The 15,209-nt window shown below is 38.7% G+C and overlaps 1 protein-coding gene across 1 annotated transcript in view; it reads right to left on the bottom strand.

Moving 5' to 3' along the window:
* trrap (transformation/transcription domain-associated protein) overlaps positions 1-15,209 on the bottom strand; it is a 160,084-nt gene that overhangs the window by 18,922 nt on the left and 125,953 nt on the right. The window contains exons 66-68 of the mRNA XM_061967445.1: positions 13,808-14,069; positions 213-438; positions 1-118 (exon numbers count right to left, since the gene is read on the bottom strand). The exon at positions 1-118 is cut by the window's left edge and continues 100 nt beyond it. Coding sequence (XP_061823429.1) covers positions 1-118; positions 213-438; positions 13,808-14,069 — 606 coding nt within the window. The remainder of the gene's footprint in view (positions 119-212; positions 439-13,807; positions 14,070-15,209) is intronic.

Genomic DNA, 15,209 nt, shown 5'->3' with positions numbered 1-15,209 from the left:
AGTCAGGCAGGCGTCGTTCATCACCAAGTAGGGATAGATCTTGCCATTGTGGCCACGGATGTAGAGGCGCCGTGCTGCCGTATTGTGCTTCTGAACAATCTCTACTCTGGGCATGAACCTGGAAAGTGACAAGGAGCAGACAATTGGACAAATATTCATGCAAAAGATCTGCCCCTCTCATGAGAAGTGATCGTTTTTGTCTCTTACAGTACCTAGCGATTTTGATGTAGTAGTGCGTTGGTTTGGGCATGAGGAACTCTCCGGGGATCTCCACCTCGGCCGTCTGTGCAGAGAAGTTGCTGAGGAAGCGGCACTTTTCCTCTATAAGGAAGAACTTGGGCAACTGCTTGGTCTTGGCCTCCAGGATCTTGATCCACTTCTTGAGCTTCGAGATCAGATTGTGGAGTTTCATGGAGCCGGGTACGCTAAAGTCAAAGTCTGGTGGCAAAGAGACAAATACAAGGACTTACAATGATGAGCCTGAAGAACAAGCTGATTTCTGAGCAAAAGCCCTTGCAGAAGGCTCTTTTGGCACTTGATCTCAGATGCCAACAATCAATCAATCAATCAAACAAGCTTTATTGCAGACTCCAACATCCAAGTAGACATATAATCACATACAGTACATAAAACAAACAAAATATAGTATAAAAGGCATTATTATAAAATATTAAAACCAGTGTTTGTGCGTATTCAGTAAAAATGCATCTAATAAATAAATAAAAGCAGCAATAAAAAAAATATATATATACTTTAAAAACGCATCTACACATTCTATAAAAGGCAGAGATACCAGAGTTTCCATATATAACAGTGCAAGCAAGATCCCAGGTGTGCCCGTTACCCTTCCATGCAGCTGTTTGCCCCCAGAGTCGATGCTGAAACTTTGTGCGCGTTCTGAGCCCAGTGAAGTGAAGTGAATTATATTTATAGAGCGCTGTTCTCTAGGGACTCAAGGCGCTTTACATAGTGAAACCCATTATGTACATCAGGTGTCCCCAAACTTTTTGACTCAGGGGCCACATTGGGTTAAAACAACTTGGCCGGGGGCTGGGTTGTGTATATGTATATACAGTATATATATACACACATATATATATATATATATATATATATATATATATATATATATATATATACACACACACACATACATATATATATATATACACACACACACATACATATATATATATATATATATATATATATATATATATATATATATATATATACACATATATATATACACATATACATATATATATATATATGTATGTGTGGGAAAAAAAATCACAAGACTATTTCATCTCTACAGGCCTGTTTCATGTGGGGGGGTACCCTCAATCATCAGGAGATTTTAGTGGGAGCATTCGCATACCATGGTTTATATAGGGCACAGAGTGGGTGGGTACAGGCTGGCGTAGGGGCGTGGTGATTGGCTCATGTGTTACCTAGGAGGTGTTTCCGTCTATGGCGGCATGCTGTTACAATTTCGCTGCGCTTGTTGAGGGATGACAGGTCTGGACGGTAAATAATAAACAGTTTCTCTTTCAAGCATAGGTTGCATCTCTTATTACCACTATTGTAAGGTGTGCTGGATGCAAGAATTTGCCATGTTATTGAATATTCAACATTATTGTCTTTGAGGTCCCAAATGTGTTTGCTGAGTTCTGTGGTATTTCGCAGGTTTTTGTTCCTGAAAGAAGCCTTGTGATTGTTCCATCTGGTTTTGAATTCTCCCTCGGTTAATCCTACATATGTGTCGGATGTGTTAATGTCCTTGCGTATTACCTTAGATTGGTAGACAACTGATGTTTGTAAGCACCCCCCGTTGAGAGGGCAATCAGGTTTCTTTCGACAGTTACAGCCTTTGTTGGTTTTGGAGTCGCTCTGTCTGGGGGCCGACGGCTCATTTGCAATTGTTTTGTTGTGGTTTGAGATGATTTGTCGTATATTGTTCATGCAGCTGTAGCTCAATTTAATGTTGTTCTTGTTGAATACTTTTCTTAGGGTGTTGTCTTTGGGAAAGTGTTTGTCAATCAGATTGAGGAATTTGTGTCCAATGTTAGTTGAGACGTTTTTGCTGTATGGGGGGTTGTACCAGATGATGTCGTTTCGTTTTCTGTTCTTTTTTGGCTGGTTTCCTGGCGTGGGTTCATAGGTGAGGGTGAAATTGTATCCGCTTTCATCAAGGGCTTTTTGGTACGGGGGGGTTGCTTGGTCAAATTCAGCTTTGCTAGATGACAGCATCGATAGCCTTTTATTGATTCCGGTAGGTATTCTTTTCGTGGTGGTGGGTGGGTGGTTGCTGTCATGGTGCACGTATTGGAGTGTTGTGTTGGGTTTCGTGTATGGTTGGTAGCTGTTATTTCTCAGGTTGAAAGTGACGTCAAGGAAGTCCAAAACCAACAAAGGCTGTAACTGTCGAAAGAAACCTGATTGCCCTCTCAACGGGGGGTGCTTACAAACATCAGTTGTCTACCAATCTAAGGTAATACGCAAGGACATTAACACATCCGACACATATGTAGGATTAACCGAGGGAGAATTCAAAACCAGATGGAACAATCACAAGGCTTCTTTCAGGAACAAAAACCTGCGAAATACCACAGAACTCAGCAAACACATTTGGGACCTCAAAGACAATAATGTTGAATATTCAATAACATGGCAAATTCTTGCATCCAGCACACCTTACAATAGTGGTAATAAAAGATGCAACCTATGCTTGAAAGAGAAACTGTTTATTATTTACCGTCCAGACCTGTCATCCCTCAACAAGCGCAGCGAAATTGTAACAGCATGCCGCCATAGACGGAAACACCTCCTAGGTAACACATGAGCCAATCACCACGCCCCTACGCCAGCCTGTACCCACCCACTCTGTGCCCTATATAAACCATGGTATGCGAATGCTCCCATTAAAATCTCCTGATGATTGAGGGTACCCCCCCTCATGAAACAGGCCTGTAGAGATGAAATAGTCTTGTGATTTTTTTTCCCACACATACATATATTGCGCTCTACTACGGTATCGAGCACTATTTTTTGGATAACCTTATTAAGACATATATATATATATATATATATATATATATATATATATATATATATATATATATATATATATATATATATATATATATATATATATATATATATACATACATATATATATATATATATATATATATACATATATATATATAAATACATGTATATACATGTACATATATACATATACATATATATATACACACACATATATATACTGTACATATATATACATTTATTCCTTGCGCACTAATTGACTGAAAGAGTGTGCACTTGCCGTGTGCTCGTCCGACACTGCGGTGCGAGCGCGATGATGTCACGTTATTGATGGGAAAATTATTTTTAGACAATATGATTTGCCTGAGCGGCTAGGACACACAGCGGTAGAAAATTGATTTTAAAGGACAGATTTAAAAAAATAATAATTGAAAAAAATTAAAACAATGTTTTAACGTGGGATTTCCCGCTGGCCGGATTTTGGATGCTGGCAGGCCGGATTCGGCCCGCAGGCTGTAGTTTGGGGACCACTGCTTTACATCTTTAAGCTACATTTAAACCAGTGTGGGTGGCACTGGGAGCAGGCGGGTAAAGTGTCTTGCCCACGGAAACAACAGCAGTGACTAGGATGGCGGAAGCGGAGATTGAACCAGGAACACTCTGATTGCTGGCACGGCCGCTCGACCAACTGAGCCCCTCCGCCCCCAGATCAGAAATGCTTGGTGTTCATTTAGCCTTTTATTTAGTCACTGGTAGAGATTTAAATCACCTTGTTTGTCACAGTGAATGCCTCAGGGATGATGGTGATTACACAGAACGTACAAATATTGGGCTTCGTCGCTGACCCCGCCTCTACTGTAGAGCCTCGCTTGGGGAAACATCACAGGAAACGCTCGCAGGCAGAACAAGGAGCCACTATGTGCTCTATTGGCTTAAAGATATAATTAAATTAAAGCTGTAAAAACAAGTCTTAACCCATTAAACTGCTGTATTTAAACATATTACAGCATACTTTGATGAGCTTAACAAAGGAAGGAGGGGACTTTCATTTCTGAACAAAAGCCCTTCTGGACAAAAAGTGACGGCGGCACTGCACATAGCCTACTTATCAACCAACATCTTCTATGTCGGTTATTATGGCTGCACAATTAATCAACATCAAATCAACATTGAGGTTTTAATTACTGCAATAACTTAACCGCAAGAGGCTTTTTATTTTTTTCTCTCCTCCGTCTTTGAATCAGAATTGTCAAGCCTGTGAATGCCACCAAATTAGCCTGTAGTTCAGTAAAAAAAAACCAACTGGAAAAGTCTACAATTTTTTCAGCAGATTCCTAAAACACTAGAGTGCTGTCATATACTACAGCTGATCTTTGACAAGCTTTTCTGCAGCAGGTCCTTAAACACTGTAGATCAAGTACCACCTCAGAAAAACGTGGCCCTCTACGTACCACAATACTGACCAACGTTAAAATAAAGTAGCATAGTAGGCCCAAGTATTCATTTAAAACAAGGCAGAGGTTATATTTAACAAGTATATTAAATATATTTGGACACTGTAACATTACACAATGTTTGACCAGTGACATTGTGTTTGAATATAGGAAAATAAAACACTGTACTTTAATCAAGTGATTCTTTGGCGTACCATTATATGGAGCAAGTGTACCAGTAGTGGTACACGTACCACAGTTTTGAGAATCCCTGATGTAGATTCTCAGGAATATATAACACAAGAATAATAGTGAAACAAAAAGTCTGGCCTGCTGGTTCTTAGCTCTTTGTAATTGTGGCCCCCAAAACCATTTAGTTGAATAGCCACTTAATTTGATCAGTTTTGTGCTTTTAAATTAGTAAAATCTAAAAATTGCAAATCGAATCGCTTTCGCAATTTTTGGCAGAATAATATTTTTTTTTTTGTGAAAATCGTGCATGAATCCATAAAAATCCCAACAGTGCCGAAAACAGGTTTCATGAGATTATTGAGTTTGAAGGTCAGTGGTCTAAAATTTTCAAATCTAAATCTAAAGTTTTTTTTCCTTCATAAAATTGCATTGTGTTTTTTATTACACTGTTAATAGGAATAGGGTACAAACAAAGCATACACACTTTCTCTTAAGAAGCCCCATTGACTCCCATTATAGCTACAATTTTTTAACGGACGATAATCCTGGTACTGTATATTATTATGCTTTGTCCATGAAAACCGAATTAATCTCATTCTTGCGGACTGAAAATCAAGATAAATATTGTTTTAGTGTAATTACATCCGTTAACTACGGAGCCCCTAAAGCAGGGGTCACCAATGCGGTGCCCGCGGGCACCAGGTAGCCCGTAAGGACCAGATGAGTAGCCCGCTGGCCTGTTCTAAAAATAGCTCAAATAGCAGCACGTACCAGTGAGCTGCCTCTATTTTTTTAAATTATATTTATTTACTAGCAAGCTGGTCTCGCTTTGCTCGACATTTTTAATTCTAAGAGAGACAAAACTCAAATAGAATTTGAAAATCCAAGAAAATATTCTAAAGATTTGGTCTTCACTAACTGACAAAGAAACAGAAAACAAATTTGGTGTCCAGTTCAAAGTGTGACATGATTTATTTAAAAATTTGAGAGTTGACTTTTGTATTTTACATGAGTTATTATTTGTACAAACATGGTGCAAAGTAATTCATGATTTGTTAAAAAATGTTAGTGGCTAGCTAGTTAAAATGGGATATTGGGATTTCACAAGACTGTCTTAAAAGTGATCATTTGAACATGTTCAATTTGAAAAATGTGCACTAAGAGAAAATATAAAAATAAAGTGTTGCATATTGATATTTATCTGTTTCTATATATATTTATTGTGAGAAATCATTAAGATGATCAGTGTTTCCACAAAGATAAATATCATTAATTATTAATAATATCATAGAGTTAAAGGTAAATTGAGCAAATTGGCTATTTCTGGCAATTTATTTAAGTGTGTATCAAACTGGTAGCCCTTCGCATTAATCAGTACCCAAGAAGTAGCTCTTGGTTTCAAAAAAGTTGGTGACACCTTCCCTAAAGGGACATGGGGGAATTTTTTTTTTTAGATATGTATCTTGTGCGCATGCGATGTTTTCCCCTGAGCACAAGATACATGGGGACAATATTTTTTTAGATATGCATCTTGTGCTCACGAGAAACTTTTGCGTGCGCACGATATAGTTTCTCGTGCGCACAAGATACATACCGTATTTTTCGGAGTATAAGTCGCTCCGTAGTATAAGTCGCTCCGGAGTATAAGTCGCTCCGGAGTATAAGTCGCACCGGCCGAAAATGCATAATAAAGAAGGAAAAAAACATATATAAGTCGCACTGGAGTATGAGTCGCATTTTTTGGGGAAATGTATTTGATAAAACCCAACACCAAGAATAGACATTTGAAAGGCAATTTAAAATAAATAAAGAATAGTGAACAACAGGCTGAATAAGTATACGTTATATGAGGCATAAATAACCAACTGAGAACGTGCCTGGTATGTTAACAAAACATATTATGGTAAGAGTCATTCAAATAACTATAACATATAGAACATGCTATACGTTTACCAAACAATCTGTCACTCCTAATCGCTAAATCCCATGAAATCTTATACGTCTAGTCTCTTACGTCAATGAGCTAAATAATAGTATTTGATATTTTACGGTAATGTGTTAATAATTTCACACATAAGTCGCTCCTGAGTATAAGTCGCACCCCCGGTCAAACTATGAAAAAAACTGCGACTTATAGTCCGAAAAATACGGTATCTAAAAAAATGTTTTCCCCCATGTCCCTTTAGGGGCTCCGTACTTAACTGCCCAATGGCGCCAGAAATCCATGAGCATAATTCTTACAGCTTTGATGAGCGTAAATAAGTAAATCTGCCGTTGAACCGCTGAAATGCAATGACAGTGATTTTGGACAGTTATATACAGGGACATGGGCCCCCCTATATCGGAGAAAGACACGTTTGTCCCACCCAAAAAATATACAGAAGGGAGTTTTGTGTTTTTATTACAAGGCAATTACCAGGACAAACTCACACCAATTTCTGTAAAATCACAGCCTACCGTTATCGCTTCTAGATTTACAAATTGGAAACAAGCTATCGAAAAATGTAAAGCACACAAAAATAATCATGCACATCTGCATGCTGTCTCTGTGACTGCACAAGAAAGTCATTCTATAGTTGTTCAGTGCTTTGGCAAATCAAAAAGCAGACAACAGGCACTGTCTGGGGAAAATAGTAAAAAAAAAACGTTATATCAATTATTTCAATAATTATTTCTTTGTTTACAAATATTTTTTTTGTATTTATTTTAATTTCCAAATGTTTGTTTACTGAGGTCACGTCCGGCTCACATCCAGCCCATTAGATTTACGTGGTGGTCAAGCTAGCTCTGTTCTCAATGAGTACTAGGCGCAATTTAGCCTTTTTCAAAGAAAAAATGCTCTATGCTTGTGTTGTTTTCAGCTGTAGAAATGGTTCTACTCGCAAAAGGGACACACGTTTCTGATTTTACGAAATGACGAGTGAAGCAGCTCACACTCCGGTCCAAGGGACCAGAGTCAAAGAATGCATGAGTTTGCAGTGATCACTTTGTTAAAGGTTTGTTTGATATACTTTTAACGGTTATTATCAGAGGTGTGGACTCGAGTCACATGACTTGGACTCGAGTCAGACTCGAGTCATGAATTTGATGACTTTAGACTCGACTTGACAAAATGTAAAAAGACTTGCAACTCGACTTAGACTTTAACATCAATGACTTGTGACTTCACTTGGACTTGAGCCTTTTGAATTGACATGACTTGACATGACTTGCTACTTTCCCCAAAACCCAAAGATGAAAAAGTTATTCGGGAGCGCTCCGTATTTTTCATTGTGTACTTGTCTATCAGCGTGTGTCAGCTGGTGTGGTCTCAGTACAACAGCCAATCAAATTAGATCTACTTTGTTTTCATCACACAGCATTCATCCAATCAAATTGCAGGACAACCAACGAAGAAGACATGTCCAAACCACACGCCAGTTAACAAAAAATGATACCTAAAATAATTTTGTTTGGGTATAAAAATTACGAGGTGGTCAACACAAAACGGTTTGCAGTATGCAACACATGCGGTTCGAAAATGACTGATGGAGAGGCAACAACTTCCAACTTCGTCCGGCATTTGAAGTTGCACAAAGAACGGTAAGTTTTGAATTTAAGATAACGTTTATTGGCTAAGTAACGTGACTTTTATTTGCTGTGTAGTTAAATCAGTGAGGCTGTAAACTCACTGCTAACGTTATAATGTTATTGCAAACACGGGAATCTGTTGCAGTTCACTACCTTATTCATACTTTTTGTTCAGTGATTTTTTTTAAGCAGGGTTACGTTAGTCAATATATCACACGTAACGTTAGACGGCGGTCAGCAGCACCGCGTATTTTAGCCACCTAAAAAAAGACAAAAATAGTAAAATAAAGGTCAGTTAAAATGTATACTATATTATGAATATGTGTACCGTTTTAGCTAGCTTTCCGACATACTGTTGGTTGTTTACCTCAGTGGTCCCCAACCACCGGGCTGCGGCCCGGTACTGGTCCGTGGATCGATTGGTATCGGGCCGCACAAGAAATATTTATTTTTTAATTTTTTTAATTAAATCAACATAAAAAACACAAGATACACTTACAAGTAGTGCACCAACCCAAAAAACCTCTCTCCCCCCTTTTGTTCTGGGCATTGAACATGAAGACTCTTCCTTCACTGTTCCAAGTGGCCATGAGAGTCTTGGCAGTGCCTGCCTCCAGTGCTCCAGTGGAGCGAGTTTTCAGCCATGGTGGCATCATACTACGCCCCCATCGTGCACAAATGACTGACAGACTCTTGGCTAATTTGGTCTTTTGCAAATGCAATGCAGCATAGGGCCCTGACATATAAAAAGTACAACTTTTTTGTTATGTTCACGTATATGTCATGTTTTTTCAATGTTAACACTTTTGTACAAATAAGTACATTTGCACTTTATTTTTCAATGTGTTTGTTCTGTAAATGAATGAGTTAATGTTTAAAATGACTGGTTAATAGTGCTATTATAAAGTGCAATGTCAGCACAATTTTCTTTCCTGCAATTTAAAATGCACTTGTTTTAATAAATAAATACAGCGTTTGAAAAGCATACACAATCTGTGTTAATATATTAGTCTGTGGTTAAAAGGACTTGAAAGGACTCGAAACTCAAAATGCAGGACTTAGGACTTGACTTGAGACTTTCCAGTCTTGACTTTGGACTTGACTCGGGGCTTGCCTGTCTTGACTCGGGACTTGACTCGGACTTGAGGGCAAAGACTTGAGACTTACTTGTGACTTGCAAAACAATGACTTGGTCCCACCTCTGGTTATTATTTCCCATCAAAGTATTAACTTGATATTATTTGTATTACTTAAACACATGTTTGCTACGAGTGTTTTGAAAAGCAACAGATCGGCGTGTTTAAATAAAAATAAAGCAAATGTGAGCAAAACTGAAAAGAGTTCAGCTTTTACCAAAGGCAACAGTCATAAATGAAGCTTTCAGCACATACACAAAGTTGACATCTATAGTTATATTTGGATAAAGGCAGGGAAAAACACGCTACTGAAAAACAGCGCATGCAAAAGCACCAAACATCCGTAGATGTCAAGTTAAATCATTTTGCCAAAAAAAAAAAAAGATGTAAAGTTAAATCATGAAATGCAACCTTACCCGGGCAAAACCCATGCATGTTTTTCCGGGATATTGTTGATACCAATTTCCTTGACCCAACCACACGCAAAAAAGTTGTAGACCTGCATGCTTTTCTAAGTTTCCATCTGTTTTGTAGAGTAGAATGGCGTCTGGAGCACAATAGTTCCATATGTCTGGGAATGCGACCGACATATAATTCTTGATATCACTCGACAAATCATTTTTTGATAAAGTATAGGGCTCTATTCCATTGCATAGTATGATTTTTTGCTAGTATCTGCTTTTTGCAGATAGATGTAAGCCATCTTAGTTTGGGTGACCACCACTGGTTCTCACTTCCGGGAAGAAGTCACATGTCGGAATGCAAGCAATAACTAGATCTGAAGTTGTTAAAAGATTTCAAGCGTTGAAGGTAAAACGAACATTACTTTATAGCTGACTTATGACACTTTTTATGAGCGGGACCTTTTTGGATCCAAAAGTATGTGTGTCTGTGTATAGTCAATCTTAAGGTTGCACTAGAGGTAAAACCACTTCAATCTCTCCCTAATGAGGCCGCATAATGTTTTAAGTAGGAACCAAAACATTGTAGTAGCCTTGTTTTGCTGTCCATCTGTTCGCAATTCACCGCAGTAATGACACAAGTTGTGGCGTGGCGCCTTAAGGGAGGATAACTATCATACATGTAGTGAATATTGAGTTTCCACTAGATTATGTGTACTGCAGTCATTGCCACTGACCACAGCTTTCACAGGGAGCTGAATCAAAAGAAAGTCGAGAGTAAGACAGGGTCGAGAAAGTTTGACCTCCAATCTCGTGTTCAGAAACCCATGCTGGTTTTCAGTTCTGCTTGCCTAACAGCACACAGCAAAGAATACGGACTGCTGCTTTAATCTATAGATGAGAAATAAGCAGGGGGTGATATCTCTGCGTGGCAGGCTATCATTCCATCATTTGCTGACCCCATGCTCACCCGGCAGACTGTACGTGCATAGTTGGATGGAGTCAACTTCCGTGCACAGTCTGGGAGGAGTTGGAGGGGAGTCTGCTTTCAAGCGCTACATGTAAAAGTTCCAGCTAAAGCCGAGACAGAGTGATAGTTGACATTTGATCCCTGTAGGGAAATGGAATTGTCATAGAGGCCAGATATATTCATTTTCCCAGAGCTGCTCCTCGCAGGTGCAAAGCCAATATGCGGCTAAACACTTATCCTACCCTAAAAGGCTTTCTGCAGGGCGGAACACACAGAATTTCAATAAACACAAATGTTATGATGTTTTTTCCCCTCCAGAAAAAGTCACCCGTACAGATCCACGGCTAAAACAGCAACTCATGCAAATAGCATTTGCCATAATTGGATTTGAATGCCTCCCTGCTGCCAGATGTTATATATGCTCACATAAACCCATATTTTCCGGCCCACAAACCCAGTGAAAGCAAGTGAGCCACTAGCACGGTGCGAGGAATGAGAGCTTGGCTGCTCAGTCGCGCTGTAAAACCTTTTTGTTCCGCTTTGGCGAAGGCTTGTGCGGTTTTGGGTGTCGCTCTGCCGGGCTCACACTCGGCCGTGGGGACAGCTGGGTAGCTATGGTGGACGGGGCTCGCTGTGAGGCAGAAGCCTTGATGATGCCTGGCTGCGTGAGCACAGCTGGGTCTGCAACATCTGGTGAGATTCATCATCAGAGCGCTCGCCCCGAGCCTCGCGCATCATTGTTTGTGTTGTTTTTTCACTTGGTCTTTGTGTCGCCGCCATGCTTTTGCACGCTAATGGCATCGCACCTGTCGTCTTGCCGCCCTTTCAGACTCTTTTTTTAATTGTTTTTATTTTATTTTTAACAGGTCCTATCTTATTCTCAATATTACTGCCGCTTCGGTTTCTATAGATGTGGCCATGGTTGTCTCCTTTCATTCACTGCTCAAACACTGTTCTCGCTCTATCGGTTACTTCCAGGGCCAGTGCAACAAAAAAAAGGCAGAGAGGATGGAGAGCGGACAGTAGCGTGACTAGACTGAGTGCAGCCAGCCTGCACTCAGAAAAAGGTTCCCTAGCTCCTGAAAGAAACGTACAATGCTCTTGTTTAAATCAGCACCAGTCTACTGTGGTCCAACTCGGAAAAAAGAGAGATAATTTTCAGAGATGTGTCAAAAAGAGACTAAACTAAAGTTGTGCCTGGGCTAATGTACTGTAAAAAAAATATAAACAACAAACATACAAGGAACATCTTAGAAAATACATGCCATGAGGAGGTAGTGGATGGTGATGGATATTTTGTTTTTTTGTTTGTGAAAAAGATCAGCGGCATATGAGCAGATTTGTGATTTATGACAATTGTACCTTTTCATTTGAATAAAAATACAGCAACACTATTATTTAAGACTAAGAAAAACATCAAGAAAAGTGAGGATTTTTTGTAGGCAAGAACAGCAGCTGCAGCCTCTTAAACTGCCCTACCAGCTCCAATACTTTTATGGGCAATATATTTTTGGAACACCACAACACCTAGAAACTACTACTTCACTGAGTTAAGTAATACAATACAATACAATAACTTATATTTGAATTAAAAAGGGCACACTTGTCTGCTTCAAACTTGTTGCTCACATTTCATCAACATTTTAAATACAGTATATAATTTCAAGAGATAATGCTATATAAATTAAACCTGTATATACTTTAGAGTATACATTGTACAGCTTGTATAGCAGCATAGATTTACTATCAACTGAAAATGACTCAACACACAGCCATTATTATTTATCGTGCAAGGACCATTACACCATATTGTGCCATTTGCTTGTTGTAAGTCTCCCAAAATAATCTGATAATACACATATTTGATGAACTCAAAACGTGTGTTAACCCATTTCAGGCAACTATTTTATTTTTGTAAAAGGTTCCTAAGCCGAAGATGACTAATTTGCCTAACAGGACATGAAAGTAAGAGGACTTTTTTTTTTCTTTAACCATACAACAGAATGAACAAATACATGAAATATAGCCAAATGGCATTTATGCTGATAGCATGTTGACATTACAGTGTGATTCGCACACATTCAACATGATTTTTTTTTTTTTTAATTAACAAATAACTTGATTATCTATGTAACTGGATTGTGATTAAATATTAATCCCTCCTAGTAATCACCCCAATATACCGGTAATCAATTATACAACAAAATACATATGTGAACTTACTTTAGGTGTTCCGATGGCCTGCATAGGATTGAATGATGCAACTTTCTGTGGACCATGTGGCTTGTATAATATTTCACAAGTTTCAGATGTTTTAGGGTAACAGGACTAAGTGAAAACCCAGGGAAACAACTTAAGTGTGGATTTTAGTTCATAAATATTTTGTAAAAAACAAAAACCCCACAACTTAAAAATAGATTCAGAAAAGAAGTAACACAAATAAGTAAAACAAAAACATTTCTGAAGGATTTGAATTATATTTTCCTGATAGTGTTTATTTTTCAAAGTTAGGACATGCAAACAAATGCTATTTGTAACTGCTGTTGTTATACTTGTGCAATCATTTTATCAAGCCATGTTTCCAGTGTTAAAGGTAATTTCAAGAAATTTTTAAAATTGTGTTTATTAAATATACAATGATATCAATTTGAAGAATACTTGGCGCACTAAAAAATATATTTTAAAGTTAATTTTATCATGCATTATTTTATTTCCTGTGGCCACAAATGGCACCTATATGGTGGAATGGCCCCTAAATAAATACTTGGCAAGACCAGTAAGTACCAAGATAATTGTGCCTTGCCTTTAGTATAAAGCCAGGTGGAGGTAGCGTCATGGTCTGGGGCTGCATGAATGCTGTCTTTACTGGGGAGCTGTGGTTTACTGAGGGGAAATGTTTTTCCATTGGTCATTTCTCAATATGGTGTTGTCTTTTTAAAACCACCTGTCGTGTCTGAGTTAATTTAAAATGCCTCTCAGACATTGTAAACCTCGGCACCCAAACTCACTTCTCACAACCAAATATGGGAGTTTTTCCCTTTCAGAACTAACCTGTCGTAAACTGGCCCTTCATCTTCTGAAAGACAGGGTCCTGGGCTGTGGCTTGTGCACGTCGGGCCAGGGACTCAGAAGCAGCACTGGAGAACATGGTGGAAACGTTGGAAACGTTCTCCAGGCCGACGCCAAACGTGCTGACCAGCTTCTTGACAAAGTTGAGTGTGTGTGGCGTGATCTTGGCGTCGGACACCGCACCACTCTTCTCGAAGGCCACAGAGTAACACTTTGCCAGGCCTTGTTGGAGCTGTCTTAAAACCTGCAGTGACATAAAGAAACAAGTGTTTTCATCTCGGCTGTTATAAAATAACTGTGAAAAGATTAGCAATGATAATCTATTCTAAAGCAAGTCAAAGAGGTTGGTGGCTCTACTCTTGCATGCTGAATGAACAAAGTAAAGCGCCTGCAGCTGCTCTTGAGTATCCTCAAATCATTAACTACTGCCTACAAATCATCTTCTATAGTCATCATCTTATCCATTCATCACTGTCTCCCAGTTGTCTTCTCCTGTTGCCGGTTTTCCTTACAGATTTTTCTTTTAGAACCTGATAACCAAAAGATGACTGGGACAAAAATTTGACCAGGAACTTTCTGTCCAGACTGGACCACTATTGTATTTACCATAGTTACCACGGAAAAGCATAGCAAAAAAGATATTAAAAAAACGAGCGTCCATCGGCTTATTATTGATCGTTCCCACCTGGAAAACGTCCACTACTGCCGCTAACTCTGGCGCGTTAACATTGTCATGGCTGAGTAGTAATAGACAGCTGTGTATGACCATGTTCATGTTTATACTGCTGACTAATAAAGACGCTCTTTTTAAACTTAATGGCCGGTCAGAGACAGCAACTGACTTAATAAACTGATTAAGAGAGCTGACTGTGTCCTCGGCTGTCCAATAGAACAGTGGTACCCAACCACCGGGCCGATTGGTCCGCACAAGAAAGAAAGAAAAAAAAAAAAAAAATATATATATATATATATATATATATATATATATATATATATATATATATAAAAATAAAAAATAAATAAAAATATTTTTATTTTTTATTAAATCAACATATAAAACACAATATATACATTATATATCAATATAGATCAATACAGTCTGCAGGGATACAGTCCGTAAGCACACATGATTGTATTTCTATATGAAAAAAATAAAATAAAAAATACCCCCCCGGTACGTGGGACAAATTTTCAAGTGTTGACCGGTCCGCAGCTACAAAAAGGTTGGGCACCACTGCACTAGAAAGCATTGAGGAGGTGGACAAAAGAAGGATGTTGACCAAGTTGACATTCATAATGTCCAATCCCTCTCACCCTATACATGAAACTCTGGAGGCCGTGATTAGCTCCTTCAGCCATAGACTGTTATATCCACAGTGCAAGA

The sequence above is a fragment of the Nerophis lumbriciformis genome, linkage group LG11 (genome assembly GCF_033978685.3).
Source record: "Nerophis lumbriciformis linkage group LG11, RoL_Nlum_v2.1, whole genome shotgun sequence".
NCBI lineage: Eukaryota > Metazoa > Chordata > Actinopteri > Syngnathiformes > Syngnathidae > Nerophis > Nerophis lumbriciformis.
The sequence above is the reverse complement of the archived record's forward strand: the minus strand, read 5'-3'. Positions and strand labels throughout refer to the sequence as shown.